Source organism: Tasmannia lanceolata, unplaced genomic scaffold (assembly GCF_043159265.1).
Source record: "Tasmannia lanceolata isolate RefF3 unplaced genomic scaffold, GAP_Taslan_0.1 ptg000025l, whole genome shotgun sequence".
In the NCBI taxonomy this organism is placed as follows: Eukaryota; Viridiplantae; Streptophyta; class Magnoliopsida; order Canellales; family Winteraceae; genus Tasmannia; species Tasmannia lanceolata.
In genome coordinates, this window is record NW_027518702.1 from 8,563,855 (window position 1) to 8,587,179 (window position 23,325).

General features: G+C 39.0%; 1 protein-coding gene and 1 long non-coding RNA gene across 2 annotated transcripts; both read left to right on the forward strand.

The window, feature by feature from the left end:
* The first annotated feature begins 2,311 nt into the window (after positions 1 to 2,311).
* On the forward strand, positions 2,312 to 3,456 carry LOC143857620 (uncharacterized). Its single transcript, XM_077368073.1, has one exon. The coding sequence runs from the start codon at positions 2,437 to 2,439 to the stop codon at positions 3,454 to 3,456; it is 1,020 nt and encodes a 339-aa protein (XP_077224188.1). The 5' UTR covers positions 2,312 to 2,436.
* Positions 3,457 to 5,355: 1,899 nt separating this feature from the next.
* LOC143857478 (uncharacterized) lies at positions 5,356 to 5,923 on the forward strand. The gene is made up of 2 exons (XR_013238667.1): positions 5,356 to 5,523; positions 5,671 to 5,923. It is a non-coding gene; the product is annotated as an uncharacterized LOC143857478 (long non-coding RNA).
* The last annotated feature ends 17,402 nt before the right edge of the window (positions 5,924 to 23,325 follow it).

The window sequence follows — 23,325 nt, forward strand, 5'->3', positions numbered from 1 at the left end:
AAAAAAAATCTTCACACCAAAAATCTCTAAATTTATATCATCAAGTGTATAAATATAAGATGGAGACTATATTTTCACATAACAGACATGATCACCTCAATGAAAACAATTGTATCAATATATTGGAAAATAGTTTTCTATGTTATCCAAGAAATATTTAAGAAAGTCACAGTATACCCATATGAGTCGGGTCGGGTTTCGGGTTTTAGGTTTTTTTTCTTTAAACCCGGTCCTACCCAAGGTTGAATCGGGGTTTCCAATTTAAAACCCGACCCTACGCAAGACCGATGATTTCTAAACCCGACCCATGTTATTTTCAGGTCAGGTCGATGTGGGCTTGGTAAAACCCGAACCCGACCCAATTAAGTTGCACCCCTAGTCACAGTGATACGACTTACGAGTGAGAAAATCTCGCCAGGAAAATTCTCATCAATCTCTGGGTAAGAAAATTTCTCCCCTTAAAATTTGGCTTAGCAAATTTCTTTTTTCAGAAAAAAAATGTCCACAATCTTCAAATTTTCATCTTTCTAATTCGGTTTTCCCTATAAAACTAAACCTTATTTCAAAACGGGTGAAGCCCCTGAAGTTGTTGCTTTGATGGTTGTAAGTGTAGCACGTAGACCTAGTTGTAGATCTAATCCATCACAAAGACTGTCGGATTTGGGTATGTATGTATTTTCTTTTTCTCTGGTTTCTTTTTCTTTCAACTTTGTTGTGGTTTTTTTATTCTAAAAATGGTACAAAAGTGAAGGAACAAAAGAACTTCTTTGATTTTTTTTTTCTGTTAAATGTATTATTAATATGTCATGATGGGCTCTTTGGATCTTCATTTCCTGATCGTCTCTTCTTCTCTTTTGGCTCTGTCGGTAGTGATTGAAATGACTGGGTATAGCCGGAGTATGTACCTGCAGAACGTGATGGAATAGGATTCCATGAACAAAGATAAGCATCATGTCTATTTTTTATAATTTAACCAGAACAGTGTTACGTATCCACTTAGTATGAGTCTGTTGTTTTTATTTATGTTTATTGTGTCTGTTGTTGTTAGATATGTCGTAGTTAGGTTATGTGTATTGTTAACAATCATGTGTAGTTAGTGGTGTATGTTGTAACTGTTTTACAGCTTATAGGTAGTGGGGTGATGTAGCAAGGTAGTTACTGTTTGTGATGAGTGGATCTCAGATCCGGGAAAAGTGATGTTTATGTAGTTAGTTTGTACTGGAAAAAGGGAGAGAAATATTTTCCTAAAACAGAACTATTGAGGTTGTTCCCCTGGAAGTGGAACTCTTTTCTCTTCTATTTTGTGTATCTTCTTTTGATTCAGTGCAGGATCTTATCAGTGGTATCAGAGCGGTCGATCTTATCTGTGATACCGAGGAACCATGGCTGATGGAACTAGATCACAGGATGGGAAGAAATTGGAAGCAGAATTCAGACAATTGCGAGAAAACAACGAACACCAAAGTAAACAACAAATGGAGGCAATAATCAGATCAAGCAACTCGTAGCGGCGTTGGACCTCAAATATGAGACATTGTCGGCATCGGCAATGCACAAAAAATGGAGATCAAGAAGAGTCTATACATGATTCATTTCCAAAAATACAGACGGGAAGGGGTCCTGCTTATACCAAATATACCAAGATAGACTTCCCAAAGTTCAATGGGGAAGATCCACTCGGATGGGTTACAAGAGTGGAGCGGTTTTTCACTTACAACAACACCGAGGTGGAACAAAAGGTTCCTTTAGCGTCCATCCACTTGGAGAAGAAGGCGATTCAGTGGTACCAATGGTTTGAAAACCTCAAAGGACAAGTGCCATGGAAAGAATTTGTAGAGGCTATCTGTTCACGCTTTGGTCCGAATACGTACGAGGATTTCATCGGCCTGCTTACGAAACTTGAACAAACTTCGACGGTGGCAGAATATGAGGATCATTTTGAACAACTGGCAAATCTGACCAATGATCTACCGGAAGGGTTTTACGTCAGTTGCTTCCTCAGCGGTCTCAAAGATGAAATACGGACTAGTGTGCAAATGTTTAAGCCTAAAATGGTGTTGCAAGCTGTTGGATTAGCTAAGTTGCAAGAAGAGAATCATGAGGCATTGTCAAAGAAGCAAAGAATAGGAGCAAGCAAAGTTGTGGGGCAGATTAGCGGTCAAGACAAACAACCGGTTGGAACTACTACTCCAATTATGAAGAAGTTGACTCATGATAAGATGAAGACAAGGCGAGATAGAGGGTTGTGCTACAATTGCGATGAGCGCTACACCCCGGGACACCGTTGCAAAAATGCAACAGATATTTATGTTGGACCTTGAAGAAGATGGAAGTGATGGTGAAGAATTGGTCGAACCCAAACAACAAATCAGTGGTGAATCGGAGGAACCTCAAATTTCTGTGCATGCTCTTTCTGGGTCCACATCCCATCAAACAATGCGAATTCGGGGCTACATTAAGAGGCAGCCTATTATTATTTTGATAGACTCCGGGAGCACCCACAATTTTTTAGATCCGGGAACGGCAAAAAGGACAGCTTGCGAAGTACAAAAATCTCAACCATTGAAAGTTGTAGTGGCTGATGGTGGAAAAGTTACAAGCGTGGCTGAATGCAAAGGGTTGAAATGGGTGATGCAAGGAACTATTTTTCAAGCGGACGTCAAGCTGTTGCCACTTGGGGGTTGTGATTTAGTGTTAGGGATCCAATGGTTAGCAACTTTGGGACCAGTAGTTTGGGATTTCGCAAGGTTAAGAATGGAGTTTACATTAGAAGGTCGGAAGCATACATTACGAGGTGGCAAGGAAAGGCCAGTGAAGATGGTTGGGTCTCAACGCATGAACCATATTTTGAAGAAGGGAAATATGGCCACTATGGCCCAACTTTTTACAACCACAGCCAGTCATGAATTGAAGAAGGGAAATATGGCCACTATGGCCCAACTTTTTACAACCACAGTCAGTCATGAAGACGCCATGCTTGACAAGGAGATGGAAGAGCTCTTAAGTGAGTTCTCTGATGTTTTTAATGAGCCAAGTGGGCCATTCAGGGATCCAATCACGGGTGGATATCCATATGTCCAGAAAAATGAAATCGAAAGATTGATGAAGGAGATGTTGGAAGCTGGAATTGTTCGGTCAAGCACTAGCCCGTTCTCATCACCTGTCATCTTGGTACGAAAAAAGGATGGATCATGGCGCATGTATGTTGATTATCGTGCGCTAAATAAGGTGACTGTAAAGGATAAATTTCCGATGCCGATAATAGATGAATTATTGGACGAGCTGCATGTATCCAAGCTTTCAACCTTGAGGACAAGGTTGCTGCCCAGTGGGTGGCAATGTTACGTATCCATACTTAGTATGAGTCTATTGTTTTTATTTATGTTTATTGTGTCTGTTGTTGTTAGATATGTCATAGTTAGGTTATGTGTATTGTTAACAATCATGTGTAGTTAGTGGTGCTGTAATTGTTTCCTAAAACAGAACTATTGAGGTTGTTCCCCTGGAAGTGGAACTCTTTTCTCTTCTATTTTGTGTATCTTCTTTTGATTCAGTGCAAGATCTTATCAAACAGTTAATTTAACTAGAACAGTTTGCTCTCTCTCTCTCTCTCTCTCTCTCTCTCTCTCTCTCTCTCTCAATTTTGCAACACCCACTTCCCACGATTTACTATCATGCACAGCATGGGTGGGCCAACCATTTTACATGTCATGTTTTAATAAGGTAGGGCCCACCATTTTATATGTCATGTTTTATTAAGGTAGGGCCCACCATTTTATACCATATTTTGATGGGATGGGGCTCACAATCTACACTCAGACTCATGCATATGGTGTGGCGCACCATTTTACACCATGTTTGCATCCATGGGTCCTACTAGCTCTACTCACGCCCATGCATCAGGTGGGACCCACCACCTTACCTTTTACGTTGTTGTGTGGGCCCACTATCATCCCCATGCACATGTGTGGGGCCCACCATTTTAGATGCCATGTTTTGATGGGGTGAAGCCCACTAATTACATCCATGCATAGCATGGGCCATGAATGCTAGTATATTTATATTCATATCTGCGTGGAGAGAGATTAAGAGAAAATGTAGCGCAATTAATGGCAGTACGCAATTCATGGGCAGTACAAATTAGCCACCTTCCATTTATAATCAAAACATGGTTCATTGCACTGGGTGTTTGGCTGAGAATTGCAACTATCCGTTAGAGTGTTTCTAATATGGTCGTAGCCCTTTCATAGGCAACAACCTACGTGAAATAGCAAGGGGTGCCTGGTCCACTTGACCCTTGCCAGTTTGCCATTTTTATGGGTTAGTATTAGTGATTTTTAAAACTTTCCATAGATTTCCTCAAATTAAAATTATTCAAGAAATGCAAGATTTTATGCATGTCTCTAATTCATCAAATCATGTCAACATTAATTACCATCACCGACTCCATGTTAAAAACATGAAAAAAAAAAGGGCGGTGATATCCTCCAATCCATTCAATTAATTTGTTTAGATCTTTAAGCAAGGTAGTCCCCACCCATGTTTTTCAAAATGAACCGTACGGCCCAAACCATAGGATGGTCCAAACCGTCCATTTGATGGGCCACATCACAAATAAGTTGTGTCCCAACAAATCATTTCCACAAGTTGATCCTAGCCTTCCGATCTAAAGAGAAACTGCACATTATGGAAACCTCTATAGATCGGAGGGTTGCGATCATCCCATGGAAATGATTTTGGGGCACAACCTATTTACATTGTGGCCCATCAGATGGAGGGCTTGGTTCGTCCTATAGTGTGGACCGTACGCTTCATTTTGAAAAATATGGGTGGGTGGGGCCTACAATTGGGCCCTAATGTTACTATATGACCCACACCATAGGATGATCCAAACCATCCATTTGATGGGCCACAATGTAAATAGGTTGTGCCCCATGGGATGATCGCAACCCTTCGATCTATAGAGGTTTCCATAATGTGCAGTTTCTCTTTAGAACGGAGGGCTAGGATCGATCATCCTATGGAAATGAGATTTTGGGGCGCAACCTATTTACGTTCTGGCCCATCAAATGGACGGTTTGGATCATCCTATGGTGTAGGCCATACAGTACATCATTTTGAAAAATATGGATGGGGCCCACATTGTTCAAAGATTTCAAAAAATTAAATATTGTTGGTCCCACCAACGGACATAGAGAGAGAGAGAGAGAGAGAGAGAGAGAGAGAGAGGTCTGGAGTGTTTACCGGCTATAGAGGAGAAGCGGAGGGGGGATATCACTGCCAAAAACAGAGGATAAAACTAGCCATGTATATCCAACTGAAGAATAATCTTCATAGGCTTATATATAGGGCATACAGAGACAATGACAGGAAGAAGCTTAGGAGAAATGAGGCCTTTGGAATTCTTCTTTGTAGTATTCCTTGTGGCATCCATTGCAACCAAAGAGGTTGCTGAAGCAACTAATCATCATCCATTAGTCGACGAGCTCAACGGTGTCACGCCAATCCCTCACGAATCAGAACGTAAACATCTCATTCCAATTTCGTTTTCTATTGTCATCTCTACATTACTACAGGAAAAATAGCCTTAAAAATAGCTTTTCGGTATTGGTTTTTGTATTTATTTTGTTAGTTAAGATGACAGCTTATGGTTGGATGTGTTGTTTTTAGGATGTCGTAAAGCATGCATTGCGACCAGGTGCTGCAAATGCTTCCTCGGAAAAATATGCTTACACTGCTGTAAACCTGGCCAGTAATCCTTGAGTATTTAGGACATGTAAATGGTGGTTAGGGAGTGTGGACAAGCAGCAACACTATTTTTGTCCATTATCCTTTCTTTGCTTACCATGGAAATGGAACTATGATATAATAAAATGTAATAAGGAATGACTCTTTCCAGTATTATTTGTTCTTTTCTTTATTATTTTTGTTGTTTGTCTTTTCTTTTTCTTTTCTTTTGTGTTTGTGTGTGTTAGAGGGAGAGATAAGGGAGAGGGGTTCATTACTTTTACACTAGAGGGGTCTATCTAAGGTAAAAGAAAGGGTACATATATCATTTCCGTTGATGTTACACAACTACATAAAAAATAACTCGTTACAAAATGGGAGACAGGAAAGGAAAATGATTTTTTTACCCTCTTTTCAGTTTTTCAACCACCTCGTCTATCTTTTCTAAACAAAATGCCTCCATTTCCACCTCCTTTTGTTTCTCTTTTCTTGAAAATGATTTCATTCAGAGTCCACTATGTTGCGTCACTTTGATGGAAAATAAATACAAAACACCCACGCTTCCATTGACAAGGCTTAAAATGCCGCTCTTTTGCTTAAAAATTAGAGATTCTTCAATCCTTCGTGGAATCCATTAAATCTGACACACCCGGCCCCATGTAAATTTTTTCATATATAGGTGTCCTTATCAAATCGAAATTGTGGCTATTTTTATGGGTGTCATTATCTAAAAAATTTAGCTTGTGAACTATTTCCTTGGAATGGGTGTCGTTATCACAATTAAGCCTATAGTTATTACCTTGGAATGGGTGTCGTTATCATAATCGAGCCTATACGTAACTCCTTAAAATGGGGTGCCATTATCAGTTAAATATGTGGGTAAATTAGGAAAGAAAAATGTATAGATTTTAGCCACCTTAGTAATCCAAACCATTTTGAGAATGTAAGTGCGGAACTCAACGATTGATGCCTCTTATTATTAAGTCTAATTTAGATTCTTACTAACAGAATGCATTGGATTAAACCAAAAGAAAGCACCACGATGTATGTGTGGATTTTCTTAGAATAGAAATCCTAATCTTGGTAAAGAAAAAAACTAGAATTCTTCCTTTCTATAAATAGGAGTGCCTACATGGTTGAGATTTTCTTGCCCCTAAAATACGTGTAGTGTGTAGCGATTCATGGAGAGAAAATGGTATGAGCTCTTTGGGTTTTAGCAAGTTCCTCTTCCTTTGTCTCATTTAGGATGCAAGTATATTTTATAGCTTAACCATGTACCCTTTTATACATTCTTCTAGAGTGGTAAGTTACTTAGTCCAATAGTATATTGCTTCGTTTACTTAGTTTAATGTTGGTAAGTTACTACACTACTTTATATAACAACACCACGAAAGATCATCTATTGGGTTTTACCACGTCAGAAGGTCGGCTAATGAGAAGGCGGATTTGCTTGCTCGGAAGGGGGCATCTGGCAAATTGCTAGAATGGTTTGATTATCTGTCACCATGAGGAATATAGTGCATATTTGTATCTTTTTCTCACTCTTTTGATTTTTATATCTTGTATTCTTGGGTGGTGCATCTCGGGCTCCTGTTTTTCTTTAATACAATCTTGCCATTTCAAAAAAAAAAAAAAATACAACACCACGAACGATATATATTAAAACTGTTATTCTTCTCAAAATGAATGGGACTTTGGAACTTTCTTGGGCTGCAATCTTTTCTCTCCACTCTCTTCCTTTCGTTGCATGAAATTTGGTTGTTTCATCAGCTTTTGAAAGAATAAATATAGGTTGTGCTTGGGGTCATTGGGATGTAATGTTTTTCCAATTGATGTAATTTTTATCCACTGATCTGTCCTTCCAATTTCTGTCGGCCCACCTAATGTGCTATCAAATCCAATTTCTTGTGCTTCTTCAATCATGATTTCACAACACGCATCAATCATCTCTTCCAGTGAATCATTGATCGATTTGCTACCATAAAAAATAAATAGTTCATCATCTTCACTCTTTAGAAACAACTAAGAATTCGTCTTCTAAATATTCATCATATATTGGCAGAAATTCCCAGTTTATGATTTCTTGCTCGAAGTAATAATAAAACGATTTCAAGTTCAGACTTACCTCCCAATCTTGGCATTCCGCAACTCTCCTTTGAAGTAAATCAAGCATCTCACACTTAAGCCACAAAAGGCAGTGGTGGCAACTTAATTGTTATTAATCACTCAAATGGGCTGCGAGGAACATGTGACAAGGAGGTCGCAAGTGTAAATGATGGGGATTTAGAGCATGGAATTTCTAGCAAACATCTGGTTTTAAATTTCGGCCTCGGTCAAGACCAAAACTGTCACGCCCTGAACAGACTACGGCCCGGCACGTGGCAGCACCGCAAGCCAGTGTCTCAGCCATATGAGCATGCAAGGCTATCCAACAAGTTCCCCATGCAACAATGCAGAGCTACTAATACCATCATTTATTTATAGCATCAATAAGTTCTACAACTAGAAATCCATAAGTCGCCATTCATAACACTTCGCTAAGGATAATTAAAATTACATAAAGAGTCTGCCAATTGTCTTAAATTGAAATAACTAAATTCTCAAAATCAAGATCTAGGAAGAGGGTTTTTCCAAATAAGAAATTAATCTGCCTCTCTAAAGACGAAGTCCAAGAGTAGCTATCGCAAATGGTGGTGGTTTATCCTGAAATGGTAACATTAATAGGGATTTTCTTTAGCTTAAGTCCACTAAGTAACTAAATCAAAAGGCTATATATCTAGTTCCAAAAGGGCCTCTGATTTGAATTGCTAAGATCAAGAGATATCACAGATTCATTTTCCAAGTAATACATGCTTTTGCTTCACTCAAAATCTAATGCCTTAGACTAAATTATGGCTTCAAGACAACAGTCAAAAGAAGAGGTAACTGACAATCATAGTAGAAGGCTTACCTTATATATGGATTGGATCGATCTTCTTTTGGTGAATCTTGTCCGTTTAATGATTTCACAACATGATGCCTTTTACACAAAACCTACTTCTTGCCTTTATGATGCCTTATTCTAGATTTTGCAAGGAAAGGATGGTTTCTTGGAGAAATGGAGTAGAAGGTGGGGTATTGAGAGAGAGGAATGGGTTGAGATGAGTGCCCGGTTGGGATTTATGGGTGAGGGGAAGAGGCATGGGAGAGAAGGATCTCATTAAAGAAAGGGATGGAGAGTGGGAGTGGGTATACTGTTGGGCGTATGGGAGGCAGAGAAGGGTATGGGTAGTCGGTTGGGATAATTATGAGCGGGAGAGGGAGATGAGAAGTGGGGAGTATTTGGGTGGAATGGGAATTGGGTCTCACCCTCTGCATCTCTCTCTCTCTCTCTCTCTCTCTCTCTCTCTCTCACACACACACACACACACACATGCCTTGGGCTAAAACTGCCAAGCAATGAAAGCATAAATAACTCTTTCATAAATCCATTTGCTTTGATAATGACACCCAACTTAGAGGTTAATAGCCATAGGTTCAAGTGATAAGGACACCCCTTTTCAATTGATTGTCATGGTCTTAATTTTAATAATGATACTTATTTCAGGAAAAATTTAAAAAAAGGAAATTTAACATGGAGCTGGGTATTACAGAAACCAAAACGTTTCGAAACCAAAATTGCTGAAATTTACCAAATTTCGGTCGAAATTTCATACATTTCAAAATTTCCTCGAATTTTTTTATAAATTATTCAGTTTTTATTCCTTTACAGAATTTCAGCCGAAATTACAGAAATTTTGGCCCAAAAAACGACATTCCGAGCGCTTCTACTGAATTTCAGCCGAAATTTCAAGATTTCTGCCAAAATTTCAGTTTAGGTGAGGACGTAAATTACCCCCGAAACCAAAATTTAAAAATTTAGTGGTAGATTAGGCAAGTGGGTAGAATAGGGTAGCCTAGCTAAATTAAGTAGCTGGATTGAATTAGAAATTAGGCTAGAATAGAATGTTCCATTCTCGTCTCTTTCCATAGTTATGAAGATTTGATTCTATGTTTGTCATGTATGTGCTCTATATAAGCACACCTTTAGATTAATTGTAATTAATCCAAGATCAATAGAATATCTCTAAATTTATCACGCTTAGGATATCTTTCTGTTTTCTCTAAATCCGATTTTATAGAAAAGCAAAGGACATGTTAGGGTGAAACATCGCACTTTTTTAGTACATGAGAAACGTTTCCCAAACGGTCACTAAACCACGATTACGCCGTATCTCAAACAGAACAAAGAGTTAAGATAATAACGGTAATAAAATAATTAATAAAAGAAGAAAAAGAAAAAGAAAAAGGCTTTGGGCAATGCTCGGCCAGCCGAGCTGAGCCGGGCGGCGCACATGTGTGGTATGGTATAGCCCGCCGGGCCACCAGACGGCTCATGCACGAAGGACCCCCATTTTCCTCTTCTCATTCACAAGACATAGAAAAGTGGATCTATATATATACCCATAAGTTTCTCCTTAATTCTCCCACCTAGGACTAAAGGTTTTCACCTTACTTTAGAAGAGTTGGAGGGAAACTCAAAATTTGAGCTAAAAGGCTCCAAAGGCAAAGAGAGACACCAAGGACAAACCATAAAGTAAGTCACAAAGGACAAACCATAAAATGACAAAATATATTCTACCATTTGTAATTTTGAATTACAACTTGGTTTTTTCAATAAATAAAAATCAACAAGATATGCATGTCTCCAAAATCATCTAATCACCTCAACATTAATTACCATCTCTATTTTAGAAGCAAGAAGATCTGCTTGCGGATTTTCTATCTTCTTCATAAGCTTTTATATAGTGGCACACAGAGATTGTGCAAGACACTAGCTTAGGAGAAATGGGGCCTTTGAAATTCTTCTTTGTGGTATTCCTTGTGGCCACCATTTCAATCAAAGAGGATGCTGAAGCAACTAATCGCCTTCCATTAGTCAATGAGTTCAACGGCGTTACGCCTATTGTTAATGAATCAGAACGTAAACATCGTATTCCAATTTCGTTTTCTATTGTCATCTTTACCTTACTACAAGAAAATTATAGCTTTGGAAAGTGCTTTTTAGCATTGGTTTTTGTACATAATTTGTATATTTTGTTAAAGTCTAAAGATGGCTTATGGTTGGATTTGTTGTTTTCAGGAAGTTATAAAGCATGCGCTGCGACTGGGTGCTGCAAATATTGGCTCGGAATAGTATGCACGCACTGCTGTATGCCTGCCAAAGAACCCCAATATCCCTAGTATTTTTAGGACATGTTAATGGTGGTTGGAGACAAGCAATAGCACTGTTTTTGTCCATTAACCTTACCTTGCTTAGCATTGAAATTGTATGATATAATAAAATGTAATAAGGAATGACCGTTTCCGCTTATATTTGTTCTTTTCTTCGTTCTTTTTGTTGTTTGTCTTTTCTTTCTCTTTTTCATTTGTGTTTTGTGTATGTTAGAGGAAGGGAGGGAGGGGGAGTTCATTTCTTTCACACTGGAGAGGGCGGTCTCGATTAAAAAAATGGTTGATATATCACTTCCCTTAATGTTACATAACTATATAAAACAGAAACTTTTATAAAATGGGATAGAGAAAATGAAAATGATTTTTTCACCCTCTTTTCAGTTTTTCCACCCCCTCTTGCCTGTCTTTTCTAAAACAAAATGCCTCCATTTCCACCTCCTTTTGTTTCTCTTTTCTTTAAAATAATTTCATTCAAGGACCGTTCTGTTTCATCACTTTGATGGGAAAATAAATGGAAAACACCCGCTTTTCCATGGAGAAGGATTAAATTGGCCGTTCTTTTGCTTAAAATTAGGGCTTCTTCAATCCTACGTAGAATCCATTAAATCTGATGTGTTGGCTTAAAATCCCCGCTCAGCTTTTTGCCTCCCAGCAGCGGAAAAGGCTGAAATTCTAGCATGATTCCTTTTTATCGGGACAAAAAAAGGAAGTTGATAACCCTCCTTTCGAAAAGGCCTCCATCGTCGTCCTCTCGCTTGGGCTAGAAAACCAGTCAGTTCCTAAATTACCCGGCCCCATGTAAATTATATATGTGTGTGTGTGTGTCCTTATCAAATTGACATATGGATATTTTCTGGGTGTCATTATCAAAAAAATATCTTGTGAAGTATTTTATTGGAATGGGTGTCGTTATCACAATTGAGCCTAGAGTTATTACTTTGGAATGGTTGCCGTTATCACAATTGAGCCTATGCATAATTCCTTAAAATGAGGTGTCATTATCAATTAAATATGTAGGTTAATCATAAAAGAAAAACCTATAGATTTTGGCCACCTTAGTAATCCAAACCATTTTGAGACTGTAATTGGGCAACTCAACGATTGATGCCTCTGTCATGCCCCAAGACAGGGACCATAAGAGTGCCACGTATCCATGTCTTACCCCCATGAACACGCAAGGCAATATCTTCGCATCACCATTCCATTCAATAAGCATAGCAAACTATGTTATCAATAAAAAAATTTGAGAACATCCGCCCGGCAAAACAACCCGATTGTGCACAAATTAGATGAAAAAGTAAAAGTAAAAAATCTAGCCACAAGATGAACACAAAGATTTTACGTGGTTCGGCCAAGCCTACTCCACGGGCAGAAACACGATCTTCCACTATGAGAAAAACAAAATACAAGGATTACAATGGATTTAACCAAAAACCCGCAACCTTTCCTTGCTCTCGACTTCAGGGGTTGCAGGCATTTAGTTGCACGTGGAGCCATGAAAATCACACGCGGCTGTATGGTTTTGATGAAAGGTGAGAAGTGTGACAAATTATATCATCTGGTCGGGGACACAGTGACTAGAGTTCCTAATATCTCAATGGCTAGTTGGAAACAGGGTAATTGTGTATGCACACGTAGGGTCTCTTTCGTAGTTGGTGTAGAGACGAGTTTCTAGGTTGCAGACAATGGTGAGAGGATGAAAGTACCTGTGTTGGGGAGGATTGATCAAGATTCATCTCCAAGGTTGACTAGATGAATCAACGGGTTGGCAGCTGCACATGTGTGCGTTGCCCGTGTTGATGGAATCGGGAGGAGTCAGAACCAAGATGATTCGAAGGGTGTGTAGATGGCACTCCAGAAGGCAAATGGCGTTTTACGATGATAGTGGACCGGTGGCGACATCAACGGAAAATCTTCAGGTGGTTGGGAAATAATTCAGTGGTGACTGTTGGAAAGTTGCCTTATTTCCCACATGGTGTGCAGGAAAGACAAAATAGAAAGTCTTTTTTATTCTAGGTTATGGGAAAACCTAGGATATAAGTTTCTCTCTTGCATGTTTTTTAAGCAAGAGACGACAGAAGTGTGAATGTGAGAGAGAGAGAGAGAGAGAGAGAGAGAGATTTCTCTCGGGGTGTTTTTCACAGGTTTCTTTCTAGGGTTTTCTCTCAGGGTATTTCTCGGGGTTCTCTTGGGTACGGTCTTGGAGATGCTAGATTCCTTCGCATCTTTGAGACATATGTCACACCACCCAAAGTACGAACCACTCCATCGAACATCTTGATCTTCACTGTCCCAACTCCCATGATGTCACAAGTAGACCCGTCACCCAAGGACACTACACCCTCACTTTTCTCCTGGAACATATCAAAGTATTCCCTCCTAGAGCATACATGAACAAAGCACCCTGAATCTAAAATCAACTCATCGTGAGGAGAAGTGTGATTACCTATGGAGACTGTGAAAATGTCTCCAAACTCTTCACCTTGCTCATCTGTAACCGCCACCATCATATTCATAGCACCATTATCGTCCTAGTCAACTCACTTTGGACAATCCCACTTGATGTGGTCATATTCCTTGCAGCAGTATCATTGCATGCCCTTTCCACCGACCCTGGATCTTGACCTGCCTTTTCCCAATCCCCTATCACACGACCTTCCTCTTTGATTCCCACCATGAGCAACCAACCCATGCTCTTCATTTCGCATCTCATTCGATAAGAGCAACATCCAACTTCCTCCAACTTTATCGTATCATTACTATACAATAAAGTCGTCACCAAGTTGTGATACGAATCGAGAGCGAAGTAAGAAGCAAAAGGGCCTTTTCTTCTTTCTTAACTTTTCATCAACCTTGTAGAGCTGATCCACAAGTTCGTTGAACACCGTGATGTGTTCCAAAAGATTCCCGCCTGTGGGACATGATCCCGCGAGAGGGGCGTGGGGCGCGAGCCGCCGCGCGCTCTCCTTTGGTCTCTCGTTCCCACGCGATTGGCGTGTGCATTTTATTTGTTGATTTGAATTCGTCTTTCCTGTAAACTTGGGATCACTAAGGCAATCCGAATTTCACACGAAAGAGACTGACAGAGTCGCCACCTAGATGTGGGATCTAGGACCCGTAATTAACCAGAAATCTAGACTCGCTACCTGGTTACGAGAATGGAAGGTATGGGGAGTTATCCGCCACATGCACCATTCCTGCCCGATAATCGGTCTTCGATTCCAAAAGCTAACTCTTTTAAATTTATTTTAAATGGCTCATTCAACTCTATGTTAATGTGCGAACTAAGTGACATGCATCCTAGAATCTAATTTCAATGTGAATCCTAGATGTGTATCTTGATTTATTAATTTGTCTGGATTCATTCTACGTGAAAGTTCTCCTAGAATTCTAATTTCATGGAAAACCCTAACTGATTTGATTAAGTATTTACAAGAAAATTAATATACAAAACACCACAATTTGTTGTGGTGCCGACTCGCGGGTGGTATGCCGTCAGACATCCAAGCTGCCTACGTACCCAAGCCTCACTGGGATCAGAGTCGACGTAGTTCGGTGCACCTAAGCTAAGCTACTTATGCCTAACTCAACTAGGACACCGACTTAAACGGATTTGACTGTTTCAACAGTTTTAAAAGTAGTTATTTAATTCAAGTTGAGGATTTTATTATCTTAGGATTTCATCTAAGATGCTGTATGATTCTTATCTAAATGCAAGTTGTTCCTTAGACTAATGCAGGTTTGCCTACACCCTAGTTTACTAGGCTTGTCTTAAGGAAAGATTGGGTGACTAGTGTAACTAGACCTATGGTACGGTTGCTATTCATAGCAAGCGTCCGTGATGAGGCTGGACTCCTAACTCTAGGACTCCCTAAAACCTAGGACACGGCACGACACCAGTGTTCCTAAATTGGGCTCTAATGGTTCTTAGATTGGAAACCATAATCCAATGGTTCCGAAAGACACAAGATAAATCGATTTAAGTTCTCGAGGTTAATGAGTTTCAAATTTCGAAGATTTTCAGTTTCTAGACATTTAAGGATTACCAATGGTTCTAGGGTTCACAAATTTCGGCCTTGAATGGCATCCAAAGGAGGGAATCGTGCGCTCTTTCCTTGTGCAATTTAATACTTAGGTTATAGCATCTTATTGCCTGGCAGAATCTCAGGATTTCCGTGGACAATAACCTCGGAGCCAACAACATGCTATAACTTAAATATTCAAATTGTCAAAGATCAAGTTGCAATTGGGATACGATTATGGATGCACTGGCCATTTTTCCAGGAAAATCTAAAGATCCTAAAATTTCTGTTTCAATGGATTAAGGAGTGAACATGTGACAGAATTTTAAAGTTCTTTAGGAATTTTTATATGATTTTCAATTAATTTCGAATTTTCCATGGATTTTATCAATTTTAAGCATATGAGCGGTTTTACAAGTGAAATTGTTGCAAATAAATTCGAAATGATTTGAAATTTCTACAGCAGCAAGATGAAAATGTATGTAGCTTACAGGATGAGTTTTGCATATTTTTACATTAAATTCACATTTAATCTTGATTAAACCATTAAATGTCCAGATTGCACAATTAACACATAAACTAGTAGAAATATAACTCTAAATTCTATGAAATTTCTACAGAAATACTATATGAATCAAAATAGCATGCAGTGAGATTTTCATGAATTTTAGAAATTATTTACTACCAATTTCGGATTTTACAATTTCCAGACCAGATTATAAATTAACACTACATCCCATATTAAAACAGATCCAAATAACACGAAAAGTTTACAGTAACAAGTAATATGGAAGATAAGACTACTGTAAAAATTTTATGAATTTTAATGATGATCTGATGTTAGTAAAAATTCTCCTAAAATCTGATAAGTTTCAAAGAAAATATTAAATAATATACCAAATAAACTCCAAAAATCTTTATAAATTCATGGTAAAATGAATCAGTAACATATTATTTTCCCACGAAATTTCATTAATTTTAGAATCTGTTTGGTATATAATTTAATTTTTCTTCATCAAAAGATGTTTTTTGAAGAGTTTTCCATTTTTAAAACACAATTTGCGGAAAAAATCAGAATAATTCGGAAAAATACGGAAATATTTCGAGAACAATGCACCTACCTGTAGTGAAGATCTTGCCGCCGCCGATCCGATCCGCCGTCTTTCGCTTTCTCTGGAGTGTTTAGAGGGAGTGATTGAGGGAGTGAAGAGATAATGGAAGAAGAATATTAGGGAGAGGGATGGAAGAATATATTGAGGAAAGGGATTGGAGGGAGTGATTAGAAGAGATAATGGAAGAGAAAGAGATAATGGAAGATAAATTTCTCCTTTTTTTTTCTATGGATGGGAAGGAAGATATATATAGGGAGAGAAAGAGAGAGAGAGAGATATGTTGGTGGAGAGCTCATCATGTTGTCCCTCTTAGTGGAGAATCCATCATTATTGTTCTTAGTGGAGGGCCCATCATGTTTCTTAGTGGAGAATCCATCATTATTGTTCTTAGTGGAGGGCCCATCATGTTTCTTAGTGGAGAATCCATCATTATTGTTCTTAGTGGAGGGCCCATCATGTTGTCTTAGTGGAGAGCTACCATCATTGCTCTTCATAAGAGGCCTCACAAGAGGCCCCATTGAGGCCCCACAACGCGGGCCCCACAACGCGGGCCCCACAACGTGGGCCCCACACTGTGGGCCCCCGGTTGATTCAATTTTAAACAAATGTTCAATGCGGGCCCACCAAACGGGTACAAATTCTCCCTTGCTCGGATTCTCACGAATAACCCTTCTCCGCACTTTAGCGGAAAAAATCAGAACAATGCAGAAATGACCAGAAAGATTTGAGAAAGCGTAAGGGACGAACACCGGAATAGAAAACATTGAAAAATTGATAGCGAAACCCTAATTTCTTTTTTAATCAAAGCAGAGCAAAATGGGGTGTCTACAGATGCCCCTCTTTGGTAGAGATGACGTAGTCATCGAATACCAAAGTCAAAATGACAGAACCATTTTGCGTAGCTTTAATCGACAAAAGACTTTACGGAACCTAGACGCAAGCATTTACTACCTAATGTAAAACCCAAAACGAAGTCCTAGAATTGGAATGTAGTAAAAAAATCCCGCTGCGGTGCCGCTCGACATCACATTTATATGATGTTCAAAGAGAAAAGACCATTTTTGAATGGACTCAGAATGAAATACCATATTTTTACGGCTTCCAAGGAAATGAGACATCACATTTGTATGATGCTCAAAGAGAGTAAGAGACCATAGTTGTATGGACCTGAAGAGAATGGAACACCGTATTTTTTACGGAGTTCCAAGGAAATGAGGTATCATATTTGTATGATGCTCAAAGAGAATAAGAGAACATTTTTGAATGGACTCAGAAGAGAATGGAATACCGTATTTTTACGGAGTTCCAAAGAAATGAGGTATCATATTTGTATGATGCTCAAAGAGAATAAGAGAACATTTTTGAATGGACTCAGAAGAGAATGGAATACCGTATTTTTTACGGAGTTCCAAGGAAATGAGGTATCATATTTGTATGATGCTCAAAGAGAATAAGAGAACATTTTTGAATGGACTCAGAAGAGAATGGAATACCGTATTTTTTACGGAGTTCCAAGGAAATGAGGTATCATATTTGTATGATGCTCAAAGAGAATAAGAGAACATTTTTGAATGGACTTAGAAGAGAATGGAATACCGTATTTTTACGGAGTTCCAAGGAAATGAGGTATCATATTTGTATGATGCTCAAAGGGAATAAGAGAACATTTTTTAATGGACTCAGAATGAAATACCGTATTTTTACGGCTTCAATCTTCGGTTGAGATTAATGAATTTGGAGGTTTTTTTATGAATTTGAATTTGACGTAGAATTGGATTTGATGAATTTGGGGAATTTGAATTTGACGTAGGATTGGAGTTGATGAATTTTGGGATTTTGAATTTTGACGTAGAATTGGACTTGATGAATTTTGGGAATTTGATTTTAACGTAGAATTGGATTTGATGAATTACGGAATTCCAAGGAAATGAGGTATCATATTTGTATGATGCTCAAAGAGAATAAGAGAACATTTTTTAATGGACTTAGAAGAAAATGGAATACCGTATTTTTACGGAGTTCCAAGGAAATGAGATATCATATTTGTATGATGTTCAAAGAAAGAAGACCACTTTCAAATGGACTCAGAGAGTATATGATAACAGAGATTATCAGGAAAGGGGGAACTGGAATCTCCAATTAACAATTTTGGAAGCAAATGATTCAATACCACCATGCAGCAAAGGTCTTTCAAGGCTTGAATATGAGATGCCACTTTATTAGCAACCTGCCCCAGTTTAAGGCCTTCTAACCTTCTTCTATTCATTGACCAGAGATCATTCTTGCAACGATTTTTCACCATTCGTGACAGTCGCACCTTTTCCAAGTTTCTCGGAATCCGTTAATGAACCTGCCTTCAGAGTGATTGCACCCTACAACAATTCTTTAAAATAGCATTTGTAAATTTTTCTAAAAATAGAACCACAGACATTGGTAATAAAAAGACAAAATAAGAAAGATTACTCAAGTGATCTCGTGATGCTTCTGACTTATCAGTATTTTCTTTTGGGTTAGGTTAGCCTCTTTTAAAGAATGTTTCTCCACTGATAAACATCTTCACTTATTTTTTAAGACAGTGATACTTCATATATCCTTCTATCAACTTTCGGATTGTTTTGAAATTAATGCCCTTAGTTTCGGGAATCATTATTATTTTTGCCTGACCTACTGAGAGTTCAGAGGTCGATGTAATTCTTCTGGCGTGAACCCCATCTTACCACGACCAAGTATTCCTTTTTAGATTTTCAACTTGGCGGACCGTTCAACCTTAACTTTTGCCTGAATCGCCTTTTAGGTTTTCAACTCAGCAGGCTACCCCCTTAACTTTTGCCTAAGCTGCCTTTTCAGGTTTTCAACTTAGCAGAGGAATGATCCTGAATTTTGCCTAGATCGCCTTTTCAGGTTTTCAATCTAGCGGATTTTCAAGCTCCATTTTTTTTTTTTTTTTTTTTTTTTTTTTTTGAACACCAAAAGGACTTTACAGGTGAGGTAGAGCTTTTCAAAGAATGGCTTAAGGTTTTGCAAGAGTTTCGACCGAACCTGTGAACAGGTTGCCTACGTATCCCAGTGTAGGAATCAGGTCATGCGTAGTTCAGGGGAATGCCCCTAGTACATTGGGTTTTGAAGGAAAATTTTATGTAGGCTCGAAAGGGTTTGCAAAAGGTTATATATTTTTTGATTTTGGGTTATGAATTTGGGTTTTATTCGGCCAAAAGACGGCCTTCTGGTGTTCAAGCATAGAACCTCTTGAGTTGATCAAGATTTGTTGGTTCCGGCAATATTTCTCCATTTAAATTACGGAGCTTGACGGCTTTTCCGGGTAAGATTTGGTCCACGATGTATGGCCCTGACCAATTAGGCTTGAATTTGCCTCTTGGGTCAAGCACTGGTGCTCGATTTTCTTTTAGAACAAGATTGCCTTCTTCGAGATCTCTGATTTTAACCTTTTTATTAAAAGCCCGGGCTATTCTGCGCTGATAACCCTGCACATGGTAAAGTGCTTTTAACCTCTTTTCATCTAGCATGTTCAGCTCTTTATATCTGGCGTCTGCCCATTCATTTTCTGGCAACTTGACTTCAGTCAATACTCGGAGCGAAGGTACACGGATCTCCACAGGTAGCACTGCTTCCATACCATAAACAAGAGAGTAAGGGGTTGCCCCAGTTGAAGCTCTAATTGATGTTCTGTAAGCCCACAATGCGTACGGCAACTTATTCGACCAATCCTTATAAGTTTCTGACATCTTGCTAATGATAGTCTTGACATTTTTGTTTGCAGCTTCCACCGCTCCATTTGTCTGCGGCCGATAAGGTGAAGATTTATGATGCTTAATCTTGAACTCTTCGCAAAGAGTGATAACTTCTTTCTTGAAATGAGATCCGTTATCTGAGATAAGTTCATGGGGAATTCCATATCTGCATATGTTGATGCTATAGAGATAGTTGCAAGATGTCCCGATGGTAAACCATGGTATACGGACATAAAGAACTACATCTCGGGCCAGGGGCATCCCAATGAGGCGTCGAATAAGGAGATAAGGACTTTGCAGAGATTGGCGGCTAACTTTGTCATTTGTGGAGGAGAGCTAACGTGGGCCCCACACTGTGGGCCCGCGTTGATTCAATTTTAAACAAATGTTCAATGCGGGCCCACCAAACGGGTACAAATTCTCCCTTGCTCGGATTCTCACGAATAACCCTTCTCCGCACTTTAGCGGAAAAAATCAGAACAATGCAGAAATGACCAGAAAGATTTGAGAAAGCGTAAGGGACGAACACCGGAATAGAAAACATTGAAAAATTGATAGCGAAACCCTAATTTCTTTTTTAATCAAAGCAGAGCAAAATGGGGTGTCTACACCGCCTTGCTGCATCTTCAGCCCATACAACTGCTGCTTCAGATACAACTGGTTGACCAAGCTTTTTGACATGTAAAGCTTTTCTAGCTTCTCCCATAATTTTAGTGCATCTTCTTCTTCCACAACGTTAAACATAACACTATCTGCCTGACAGAGCTGAATCGTGCTGACCGCCTTCAACTCAATGTCTTCCCACTCGGCATCCGTCATCTTCTCTGGCTTGCCATCTTTTCCCTTCACTGCTTAGCCAATCTTTGTTGAACTGGGATATCCTTCACCCTCATCTGCCATAGGGTGAAGGATATCTTCTTCTTCCACAACGTTAAACATAACACTATCTGCCTGACAGAGCTGAATCGTGCTGACCGCCTTCAACTCAATGTCTTCCCACTCGGCATCCGTCATCTTCTCTGCCTTGCCATCTTTTCCCTTCAATGCTTAGCCAATCTTTGTTGAACTGGGATATCCTTCACCCTCATCTGCCATAGGGTGAACCTGAGCTTTCCATCAAATTTATCAATTTTGAACTGGGTAGAATACCGCCATCTCATATTACTTCGCACGTCTCAGTGTAGCGCTCCACCTCGAACACGAATCTTCTTGGACAATCTTTCTACCCTCAAATATCACTCTAGCCCCGATCCAACCACAACACCCACGATCACTCCACTTGGCTTCAATGATCGCTCCAACCACAGCTCTGATACCACTTGTTGAGAACATCAGTCTGGCAAAACAATCCGATTGTGCAAAAATTAAATGGAAAAGTAAAAGTAATAAATCAAGACACAAAATGAACACCAAGATTTTATGTGGTTCGGCCAAGCCTACTCCACGGGCAAGAAACACGATCTTCCACTATGAGAAAAATAAAATACAAGGATCACAATGGATTTACCCAAAACCCGCAACCGTTTACTTGCTTCTCAACCCAAGGCCATACCCAAGAGAACCCTGAGAAATAACCCAAGAGAAATCCTCAGTAAGAAACCTGAGAAAAACACCCCGAGAGAAATCTCTCTCTCTCTCTCTCTCTTTCTTTCTCTCTTTCTCCTCTCTCTCTCTCTCTCTTTCTTTCTCTCTTTCTCCTCTCTCTCTCTCTTTCTCCTCTCTCTCTCTCTTACGTTCTCACAGTTGCTATCTCTTGCTTAAAAAAACACGCAAAAGAGAAATGCCTCTTTTATATGCTAGGTTTTCCCATAACCTAAAATAAAAAGGGAAACTACTAAAAAACCCCTAAACAAAAACTTATCAACACAAATCACCCCAAAATTTTCTTAATTACCAATAGGGCCCTAAATAGATTTTAATTTTGGCTTTTACCCATTTTACCCTTATATCACCTTACAAATCCCTAAAATCTCTCCATCCATTAATCATTTGAACTCTCTCTCTCTCTCTCTCTCTCCATCAATCCATTCCCTCATTGGTCCATCTCACACTCCATCCATATGGACAATCCTAACCCTCCGATCCCCATTTTAAGCCTAAACAAATCGGAGGGTTAGGATCATCCTACGGAGGAGATATCCTGGGCACTTCTTATCCACGTTAGGGAGCAACAAATGAATGGCTTAGATCACTAAACTAATGTAGGCCCACTGTATTTACGACAAATGAATGGCTTGTATCACCAAAAGATCGATTGTGGGCCCACTGTATATTTTTGGGCTGCACGTACATGAACGCCTAAAATTTCTCAATTAAGAGAGCAAGAGAGAGTTCAAACTATCCTTATTGATTGAATGATTGAGAGAGAGAGAGAGAGATTAATGGATGGAGAGATTTTAGGGATTTGCAAGGTGACATAAGAAAGGGTAAAATGGGTAATAGGCAAAATCAAAAGATATTTATTGGGTGATTGGTAATTAAGAAAATATTGGGGGGCTTTGTGTAGATATGTTTTTATCCAGGGGGTTTCTAGTAGTTTTCCCAAATAAAAAAGACTTTCTATTTTGTCGTTCCTGCACACCATGTGGGAAATAAGGCAATATCTTCGCATCACCATTCCATTCAATGATTAAACATTGCAAAGAGTGCGGTCTCAAGTAAAAAAAAGGCCGATATATCACTTCCCTTGGTGTTACACAGCTATATAAAAATAAACGGTTAAAAAATGGGAGAGAGCGAAGGAAAATGATTTTTTCACCATGTTCAGTTTTTCAACCCCCCTTTTCTTTCTTTTCTAAAACAAAATGCCTCCATTTCCACCTCCTTTTGTTTCTCTTTTCACGAAAATGATTTCATTCAGGGCCCATTCCGTTGCATCACTTTGACAAGAGAATAAATGGAAAACACCCACTTTTCCATGGAAAACACTTAAAATGGCCGTTCTTTTGCTTAAAATTAAGGATTCTTCAATCCTACGTGGAATCCATTAAATCTGACATGTTAGCTTAAAATCTGTTCCCAGCTTTCAGCTTCCCAGCAGTGGAAAAGGTTGAAATTCTAGCTTGGTTCCTTCTTACGAGGACAAAAAAAGGAAGTCGAGAACCCTCCTCTTATCGAAAAAGCCTCCATCGTCTTCCTCTCACTCGGGCCAAAAAACCAGTCAGTTCCTATAATACCCGGCCCCATGTAAAAAAATGTATATATAGGTGTCCTTATCAAATTGAACTTATGGCTAATTTTTATGGGTGTCATTATCAAAAAAATTAGCTAGTTAATTATTTCCATGGAATGGGTGTCGTTATCATAATTGAGTTAGAGTTATTACCTTGGAATAGGTGTTGTTATCATAATTGAGCTTAGGCGTAATTCCTTGAAATGGGGTGTCATTATCAATTAAACATGTGCTAAATTAGGAAAGAAAAACCTACAGATTTTAGCATCCTTAGTTATCCAAACCATTTT

Coding starts and splice junctions, on each gene's coding strand:
- LOC143857620 (XM_077368073.1), top strand. CDS start 2,437: ATGCGAATTCGGGGCTACATTAAGAGGCAGCCTATTATTATTTTGATA.